The 10,356-nt window shown below is 36.4% G+C and overlaps 2 protein-coding genes across 2 annotated transcripts; one reads left to right on the top strand and one right to left on the bottom strand.

Moving 5' to 3' along the window:
• Positions 1–2,383: 2,383 nt before the first annotated feature.
• On the top strand, positions 2,384–3,038 carry LOC132179934 (pathogenesis-related leaf protein 4-like). The gene has a single exon (XM_059592753.1). It carries the CDS (start codon positions 2,404–2,406, stop codon positions 2,893–2,895), a length of 492 nt encoding a protein of 163 aa, XP_059448736.1. The 5' UTR covers positions 2,384–2,403; the 3' UTR covers positions 2,896–3,038.
• A 3,606-nt stretch (positions 3,039–6,644) lies between these two features.
• On the bottom strand, positions 6,645–7,481 carry LOC132176972 (uncharacterized). Its single transcript, XM_059589148.1, has 3 exons — positions 7,386–7,481; positions 6,927–7,279; positions 6,645–6,826 (listed from the first exon to the last, which is right to left on the bottom strand). The coding sequence occupies exons 2-3, from the start codon at positions 7,271–7,273 to the stop codon at positions 6,778–6,780; spliced, it is 396 nt and encodes a 131-aa protein (XP_059445131.1). The 5' UTR covers positions 7,274–7,279; positions 7,386–7,481; the 3' UTR covers positions 6,645–6,777.
• Between the last annotated feature and the right edge of the window lie 2,875 nt (positions 7,482–10,356).

The following is a 10,356-nucleotide window of genomic DNA, read 5'->3' as shown; positions in this document are numbered from 1 at the left end:
TTCTCAAAATCGGAACTGAATCACGACCATCAATATCTCAATACATCTCCAAGTTTTGATCCAGTAGATGCTGAGTTAATTAACTCCGCAACCTGCATTTGCAAGTCTTCAATCGTCACGTCTTGTACATTGCGTTCATGATAGGAGATCGACTTCCTCATTTGGAACCTGTCCACGCCGACCACGACCACCATTTTAATTTAGCCATGAAAACTGATGAAAAAAATTCATCCTAAGAAGATGTTAGGCTCTGAAACCAAATAAGAATTGAATATTAAAAAGGAAATTTAGAAAGAGAGAAAATAACAAATAGAGAAAAGAAAGACCCTAATTGCCTCAAATTAACTCTAAAAGACTGAAATTTAATTGATACTTCAAAACTTAATTAAAAAATAACAATTACTAGATATCTTTATAAGTACCTCCAAATTTAACAAGAAAAGGAAAACCAATCATAATTGAAAAATGAAAATCTATTCCTAATGAAAAAGGGAAAACTTAATCCTAATGGAAAAGAGAAAACTCAATTCTATCTTATTAAAAATGAAAACTAAAACAAACATGTATAATGAAAATAACACAAATGGCAATTTCTTCTTAATCACGTTTTGAGACCTTGGACATTATGACGACACTAGTACAGTCAATTCCAATAAATATATGAAAATCAATATAATGGAGGCATTTATTATATGTATTAATCCATAATAAATACTTTAAATGTAAAGAAAGGCAATACATTAAGTTTATTATGAAAATCACAATAATACTAATGTGATTAATTGAAATACTAAAATGTAAATGATTGTAATGTAAAAGGCAGACATTACATTAGGCTTATTGGGAATTAATTCACACTACAAGCCAATCAAATCTGGGCCCAATGGCCAAGGATAAGCCCATGAAAATATTAATTAAATAGTAAAGACTATTTAATTAATTAATAGAAGATATATTCAAATTCGGATTATATTGAAATAAAGAAGCTCAATCCCAGCCCAAGCTCCCATGAATTCAAGATTATTTCTACAAGATGACTACTCAAGATTATCTCTACATGATAGCTATTGAGTTCTATTTCAACTCTAGACTCTCAAACCAACTCAAACAACAAGAGCTAGTTCAAGTTTACTTCAATCCTCAAGCCTATAAATAGGCCCCTACATAAGGTACTAAAACATCTTGAATAATTTACTATCTTCTCATACTCTCATATTGAATGATTGTGCGCGGAAGCACGATCTTTCTCTTAAAAACTGTTTGACTTTGGAATCAGAATGTTCCCAATCTCCCGGGAACCCCCTTTGACAATTGCTTTTTTGTAGTAATTTGGAGTGCACGACGACGACGTATTGCAAATCTTGAAGATCCTAAAGAACGTGCAATCCACCGTGTTGAAAACTGTTCTAAGAAGACTTATTGTGAAAATCACAATAATACTAATGTAATTAATTGAAATACCGAAATGTAAAGACAGGTATTGAAATGCAATAATGTAAAGAAATTAATACAAAACAACATTTGTATATAGTCATGCCTATTATATCAATATAATTATAACGGGTATTAATAACAATAATGCTATTATGAAACTTAAAAGAAAAGTAAAATAAAATAAAATCTAGAAACAATACCAATGGACCCAATAACTTTTCTTATCCCCACTCTGGCCTCAAAACTCTCATGCAAATAATAACCTGAAAAAAAAAAAAATAAAAAAAAAAATAGAAAATAGAAGGCGAGCGAAGAAGGTTCTATAAGAAAAATTCTCAACAATGAAAACGGTGGTTCAATTTCTTTAAAACCATTTTTCAAAAATAGACATGTTAAAGTATATTCCCATTTTTGGAGCACGTACGTAAATATCTACTTATAATTAACTGTTGGTATTCGCTACACACGTACACTTGACTGGAGACAAATAATCATCAATAGTTGACGATGAGCCATTTAAACCGTCTGCGTGATCTTTGTCCTGCCCAAAAATATAATATATTAATTACGGAAATTCTACGGTTCTTGGTGTTTTCTGATCATAAGTGAATATTGTTTTCTAAAAAAAAAACTTACCCCATTAGTCAGTCATATTTTCTGTTTTTGGTTTTAAAAAAAATAATATCCATACAGAATCAAGATATAGAACCATAACATCTCTCTATTAATTAACCCTAATCGTTAAAACCCGTACACCGACTCAATTCTATATATCCCTATATTAGCCGCTAAAATAGTCAAAGTACTAAGAATATAATGGGCAAAAATAGGGAAATCCCTTCATTGGGTCTTTCCTATAACTAACCAAATCCACAGAGAAAGCCTATAAATACCTAAATCATGGCATATAGTACTCTCATCTTCACCCAAAACCACAACCCTAATAACACGACCTGCCTGCCTGCCAAAATGGGGTTGACAAAGTTTTTGCTATCCCTATGCATCATAGGCTTAACCTCAACTCATGTCTCCCCAGCTCCCGCACCGGACCAAAAAGAGTTCGTGGATGCACACAATGCAGTTCGTGCTGAGGTTGGTGTTCCTCCGCTCAAATGGGACAACACCATCGCAGCCTACGCTCAAAAGTACGCTAATTCGAGGATCGAAAAATGCGAGTTTGAGCATTCGGATTATAATTCCGTAAACTACGGAGAATGCATTGCAGAAGGTTGGGAGGAGTTGAAGCCTAAAGATGCGGTGGCGGCGTGGGCGAAGGAGAAGCCAAACTACGACTATAAATCCAACTCTTGTGTTAATGGTGAGTGCGGGCATTACACGCAGCTCGTTTGGCGCGACACAAAGCTTATTGGGTGTGCCCGGGCGAAGTGCCGCAGTAACTGGATGTTTGTCACTTGCAACTATTTTCCCATCGGAAATTGGGAAGGCATGCGTCCGTACTAAGTTGATATATATTATTGCTTGTAATCATACATAATTACCTAGCTATGAGCTAGTACGATGTGGCTGAGTAGTATATATGCATGTGCCTTTTATGTATATGACATGCATGTACATACCTAAGGCCATCTAATCATTAATTTATTTAGTGCAATTTTATTCAATTGTCCTCGACTAATTGAATATTCATATTTTGAAATTGTTCTATAATTTTATTTTATTTTTGGGATGATAGTCTTAAATATATCTTCCTCAATAATTTTTGTAGCCCGACAACCATTTATCCGGATTCTGGTCTCCCATACGGTTACATGATATTTTTATAAATACACGATTAAAAAACAAAAATTCACCTTGAAATGTCCCTTCTATATGTACCAGAAGTATGTTCCTTAACTTTCTTTCAAGCTTTTGGCTTACCCCGACATCATTTCTAGAAATGTTTGGGTTTGCCTTCAAATGTCATTGCATGCGAAGTCGGGGCCATTATCAAATTCTAGTCGTCGATTATCTCCTTCTCTCCATCCTCTCTTCTTCTAACACCAGCAAACACTAATAGAGATGCCATGGAAATTTCTTAGCAACTATGAGTTAAAGAAGTTGTCAAATTCTTCCATGATAAAGGAAGACTATTAGGTATGGAGTCGCATGGTCGTTACTTGTATTTTGTATTTTGTCTGATAGGGTAAACAACATTTGAAGGTTACTTTGCAATGAGTTCCATCTTGTTTTCATGGTCACCCACATAGTCATTCTCACCTATACAAGTATTTTTCTCTATATATCTATCAATTACAACTGTATGTGTGTGCTATAGGTTTACATGCGAATGAGGTTATTTGTAATTATATTCGTAGCTGCATTTGTAAAATGCATGATCATATGGGTTTTTTTTACATGCGAATGCAGTTATTGCATATTTAATCTAATAAGAGTATCTATATATTCTCAGCAAATGGATCAAAAAGGGCCACTTAACTACAAGAAATTAGGTCTTTAGGGGCGACTTTAAGTCGCCCCTAAAGACCCTAAAGTGGACGCTGTTGCCAACAGCGTCCACTTTTCGACCCTAAAAGTGTTGACCCTAATAGTCCGACCCTAATGCTCAAATGTCTGATTATCAGGGTCCACTTAAAAGTCGACCCTAATGATCACTTTTAGCGTCCACTTTATCGCCCCTAAAAGTCACAATATTTGGACCCTAAAGATCATGTAAACGGAAGCGAAAGTCGACCCTAATAGTCAAGCAATAGCGTCCACTTTTAGTTAACCATTAGGGTCGACTTTATGGACCCTAATGGCCCTTTTAAAAAATAATAATAATAACTATTAGCGTCCAAATCAAAGTGGACGCTGATAGTTAAACCATTAGCGTCCACTTTTTATGGACGCTAATGGTCCTAAAAATTTTAAAAAAAAACTAACTATCAGCGTCTACTTAGAGTCGACCCTAATGATGACTTTTAGCGTCCACTTTATCGACCCTAAAAGATGCATGTGTTTGACTCTAAAGATGATGTACACAAAAGAATTAGTCGACGCTAATAGTTGACCATTAGCGTCCACATTTGGTCCCAAAATATTAAAAAAAAATTGACTATCAGCCTGATAGTTGACGATTAGGGTCGACATTTGTCAACCCTAATGGTCCTAAAAAAAAAATAAAAAAAAAAGCGATCGATCGCACTTGGAGTGCGATCGATCGTATCATCAGTAGGTTTTCGAAATTTTGGGATCGATCGCACTTGGATTGCGATCGGTCGCAGCATCAGTAGGTTTTCGAAAATTTGCGATCGATCTCACTTTGAGTGCGATCAATCGCAGCATCAGTAGGGTTTCGGAAATTTGCGATCGATTGCACTCCAAGTGCGATCGATCGTAGCATCAGTAGGTTTTCGAAATTTTGGGATCGATCGCACTCAAGTGCGATCGATCGCAGCATCAGTAGGTTTTTGAAATTTTGGGATCGATTGCACTTGGAGTGCGATCGATCGCAGCATCAGTAGGTTTTCGAAATTTTGGGATCGATCGCACTTTGAGTGCGATCGATCGCAGCATCAGTAGGTTTTCTAATGATTTCCAGTTCAAGTGAAGAACAATTCACACAAATATATAACATCAAAAGTCAGTTCTAGTCTTAGCAAAAAGAGTCACTAATAGAGTAAGATCTTGAAGGCTTAAAATATATCATATTTGTAACTCTAACAAATGACAACTAAAAGGCCAAACTGCAGTCCATTCTTATCCATGCAACACATATCAATTGATGTTAAAAATTAGACTTTTAGTCAGCTCATTATTTATCAACCCACTTAACTTGTCTCAAGAGTTATGGAGAGATGAAGACCACATGAAATTAGTCAAAATACAACCACCAACCTCTTGTTGAATGTGGACACCGAAATCTCCAAATACAATGTTCCCAGACGCATCTTTAGCATTAGTTTTCTGAATAAAATTCTGCATCAAAAAACAATAACATACTGAATTTTACTCTTCATCTTGGGGAAAAATATAATGAAGAAGTTATAAGATCTATGCAATGCAATGAAATGAACACAGGCAGTTTTTCACAGTATTTCATGAAGCCAAAAAAGAACTGCACAATTTAAATCACCTGATCAATTAATAGTATTCAACCCAAAAGCGAAAATATGAATTCCTTACGTAACTCACCTGCCGTGCTCCCTCTGCGACACAAATAACAGCCGAACCCTTTGTCTCAATCAGGTATTTCAGATGACTCAAAACACCATGAGGCCCGTGCAAATTAAAAGATACCTTAGATGTGCATATCAGTAGAATCAGTAACAGCTCACAAAGATAACTATCAAATTAATTGCTAGTAATAAGTACCTCATGAATCAAACATATGTCAATTTGTCCACTAGCTAGGGATGCATGCATAGCTATATATCTACTGCTACGGCCCATCAATTTCACAATGCCAACACCATGATAAGCATTGTGCGCCTAATAACAAGATTGAGGCCAAAAAAAAAAGTTCACTATGAAGAAACCAACACTAAAAGAATTCAGCAGGAAAACTTATCCGGAGAAACATAACTCCATGCATGGGCAAATAAAATGCACGTAGAGTACCTCTATAAGAAACATTGCATTTATGTTTAAGTACACAACAACATTGTTTGATGAATCAATTAATATATGAAATAATCAAACTAATCTAAATGCCCACAAGAAACATAACTCAAAATGACTAACCTCATCAAAATCATAAAAAATATGTGAGAACTGCCCCATTAACCAAACCTGCCAAGGGAGAAAACTATTAAATATATGTTTTACAATTCATGGGCAGCAAAATTCCAAAACCCAAAATAAAGTACTTATCTGCATTCTCTTCCTTGCCAATTCATCCTCATAAGCAATTTGAGTAATCTACCACAATGAACCAATATATAATATCAAAGACAATGAAAATGAAACCCAAAATGATAGAGAAAGAGATACTAAAAATGTGTTTCTTCATGAAATATATTAAAGCGAGAACCTGCTTGGGTGGTTTAACTTTCTTGTACTCTTGTCATCCTGCATACACTTAAAAATAAAATTTAGAAAGATATTATTACTCCCTTGCATTGTTTACTCAAAGTTCTTTAACCTTGATAACCATGTCAAGGGAGATTTACTAACTCAAAAGTTGTTGAACCAAAAATTTTGCGAATATCTTAATATAATATAAACCAAATAAAAAGTACCAACAAATATACATTACCAAACAGATCACGATCAACAAATAGTCAAATACACATTAGCAAATAGAAAGTACCAACAACTATCCAAATACATAGTATCAAAAAATATATCACAAATAGATGCTATCAAAGAGTACATCCTAAATAAAGTTATTCCAAAGCTCCCTCAATTGTTGGCTTCACTTGATGCACCTCCAAGCAAGCTCCCTCCAGACCTAAGAGAATAAAATTTCATATAATGATCAATAAGCTTTTTAACGATTACTTAGTATGTGTGTTTTTGTAAAATTAATGCATAGGTAGAGTTTCACTAACCCTCCAATACGTGACATTAAGAACTCAACAGTGGCTTTTAATTTGTTCGTTTCCTCAACGTTGGCTTGCAAATTCTCTCTGTACTGATGAAGTTCAATTCTAGTCTGTTGAAGCTCGCTTTGAGTATCTTCTTGTCTTTTCCTACACTCATCGTGGTTGTCGAAGTGGGTGAACGCTTGAGATGAAGTTCTTAAAGGGGTAGGAATAAGACCGCATCCCATTCCTCTAACGTGCCCAGCTCGTCGGCCCCCTAGTACTTGTGTGACTATTTCTTGCATTCGGTCATCCACACTTGTTCCCTCCACATTGCCTTCCTCTAAGGCCTCACTGGTTGTTAATTCTTGCATTTGAAGCTGCACAAGTCATAGTTGGCCTTAGTTTAACATATACTTCATGCAAGTTTACTATTCATGTTCTTCACTAATCAACTTAATGATCGGAGCGTAAACAGTTACTTACATATAGACTTTTGCATTTGTCGTTCACAAACTGTTTATCCTTTTTTCTTGTATGGGTAACCTCATATAGTTCAACAGGATTAGGCTTCACTTTTGTTTCTTGTTCCTACACATAATACATATAATCAAAGTTTACACTAAATAACGTTACTTTCATTAAATTATGGTACGAGATACTTACCTTTTTGTAAATGACATTGACAAATGAACAAGTCCCAGCTGTGTGATTTGTTTCCAATTTGCTTCTGTTTAGGGTATTTCGTTCAGACTTTTTCTATGAAATTTGGAAAGAAAAAAAAAACACAATTATTCATAAAATGTCTTCAAGTGCATGCAAATTATATCAATTTGAATATTCTAATCAGTATAATAATATATATTTACCTTCCATTTACCGTCATCAAATGAGTCACATATTAGGTTCCACTGTTGAGGACCATACCCTGCTGGCACGTTTTCCCTCCCAATAGCCTTAGCCTTGGCAATCCCCTCATCATCGTCTTTATCAATGCCGTCAAAATATTTCTTGTAATGATCCCTATACAAGTTCGAACGAAGCCTAGCATATGCACGACCCAATTTATGTTCAACAGCTTTGATGTGCTCGTATCGTTCCATATTCAGTGCGAAGTTTGACTGATACATAATAGATAAGAAAACAATGGTAAAAAATGTGTCACATTAATTTTCCATACGAAACATATTATTAAACATTACATTGATATTCATACCTGAACATGAAACAACAACTTGTTCTTTTCTTCAGCTGGGACCTTTTTCCATTCACCGTGATGGAGTTCGCACATGTTACGAATAATCTCCCCAATCTTGCTTGCAAACCATGATGCATTCTCGCCTACAGGTGCCCGGTGTCTATTTGGGATGTTTAGCACTACGGGACCATGCTTAAGTACGTGGTCACTCAACTTCTTACACTTGGCCTTACCCCTTACACTTCTGACAGACGTGGTAGCTGTTACGCAAAACATGGTAACGTAGTAAGTTATATTTGAAAAAGTATATTGTCAAATGTCTATAACAAACCAAAATAATACAAAAATAACAGTTCATAAATATAAAATTCATGAACTTACAAGATGCAGTAGGGGCGGCTCCCTGTGAATCCAATCCTGCCACTGAGTGAATAGGATTATTAGACTCATGCGAAGGATGCCCATCCACTGACTCGAGGAGGAGGGGGGCGAGGGCGACACATGCATATCTGTATCACCAAACCCAGAATTGAGAGTCGGACTCTCATGCTCGTCAATAAGGCCCCGGCCTTGACCTTGGCCTCGGCCTCGGCCTCGTGCTGCTGGAACACGTTTGCGTCCTGTTGTTGTCATTGTTATGATCAATCTGCTAACAAGTCAAAAACCACAAAATTATATTAGTCAATTTATAACCATATAGCATGTTCAATATTTTTGACAAACATACAATAATCATGCTAGTAAAAAATAAAAATAAAAACACCACAATATATATATATATATATATATATAGAGAGAGAGAGAGAGAGAGAGCATCAATTTCATTAAATATGCTAATACACTTTGTACTTACACCAAATTTGAGCTTATGTGTTCAACACATTTCATCATCAGATTCATATTCAGAATCTGTAGCACTGTTACTTGAAGATGATTGTTCGTGTTCAGAGTCTATATCGTTATCGCTACATAACTCCTCTTCCTCATCAAAGTTTGTATAATGGTCCTCGTCTGGCAAGTTATCGTTGGTAAACATGCTTGCATCAAGTTGAATATATAATTTGTCAATTGCTATTGTCGCATCATCTCTACGTAATTGAGTGGAGGCTTCAACATTCGCTTCATCAACAAAGACCATATTACCCCCAACACATTCACCTTCCTGGTATACGTCATCACTGAGTCTTTGGTCATCTTCTGTATTATCTCCCTTTTGTACCGTTGGAATATCATAGATGTCTCTATTGATCCACTTCTGCACCACTTTCCAATTACCACCCAATTTGGGATCATCCAAGTAAAACACTTGCGAAGCTTGACATGCTAAGATGAACGGGTCGGATTCACACCATTTACGAGAAGTATTCACAATCGTGAAGCCTTGGTCCATTCGTACTCCTGTTGCACTCCCAGTGTCCCACCAATCACACTCAAACAAGTACACGAGATTTTGGCCAGGGTAACGTAACTCTAGAATATTTTTTAACTCACCATAATACTCCGTTATTGAGGTTTCGTCCTCACCTGAAACAGAAACACCACTGTTCTGAGTAGTACGAGTTTCTGCACATTCTTTTGTGTGATACCTAACCCCATTCACGATGCAACCTCTATACGAATGAACATGACGATCAGGCCCACATGCAAGATCATATAAGTGTTTTGAGTCATTGGCTGCAGTACGCCCACTATTGTATAAACGTTTATGGAACCAACGTTCAAAGTTAGCTTCATGCTTTTTATCAATGTCACGGCCGCCTTCTCTTTTGATCATATTATAATGTTCACTGCATGAAAAATAAACGTATTGGTAAATGATCATCAACCCTACACTTATAACATGTCGTAACAAGTAAAACACAAAGGCCATTACTAAACTTACTCCAAATATGAGGCCGTTTCGTTACAATTGGTAAGCACATACCATCGTGCCCTAGCCAAATCATTAGCATCCAGTGTTACTAATTTAGCTGCTCCTAACGGCCGAACTCGTTGGGAGAACACATCCAAGCGCTGGCTCAATTCTACAACATCAACGCCAACATTTCTCCGTTCACGGTTCCATCTTGTCTCAATCCCCCGAAGGTACCTGGAACAGAAGGTCAAGCTCTCCTCAGCTAAGTAACACTCGACAATAGGCCCCTCTGGACGCGCTTTGTTACGCGTCCACTTCTTATATCTTCCAAGTTCTCTTTCGAACGGATACATCCAACGGTTTTGTACGGGACCAGCAAGCTCGGCCTCCCGAGGTAAATGAAG

Source organism: Corylus avellana, chromosome ca4, assembly GCF_901000735.1.
Source record: "Corylus avellana chromosome ca4, CavTom2PMs-1.0".
Taxonomy (NCBI): Eukaryota; Viridiplantae; Streptophyta; class Magnoliopsida; order Fagales; family Betulaceae; genus Corylus; species Corylus avellana.
Note: the sequence above shows the minus strand (reverse complement) of the source record. Positions and strands in the feature narration are given on the sequence as shown.

Coding starts and splice junctions, on each gene's coding strand:
- LOC132176972 (XM_059589148.1), bottom strand. CDS start 7,273: ATGCAAGAATTAACAACCAGTGAGGCCTTAGAGGAAGGCAATGTGGAG. Junction 6,827..6,926: donor TTAATGTCACGTATTGGAGG/GTTAGTGAAACT, acceptor TTATTCTCTTAG/GTCTGGAGGGAGCTTGCTTG.
- LOC132179934 (XM_059592753.1), top strand. CDS start 2,404: ATGGGGTTGACAAAGTTTTTGCTATCCCTATGCATCATAGGCTTAACC.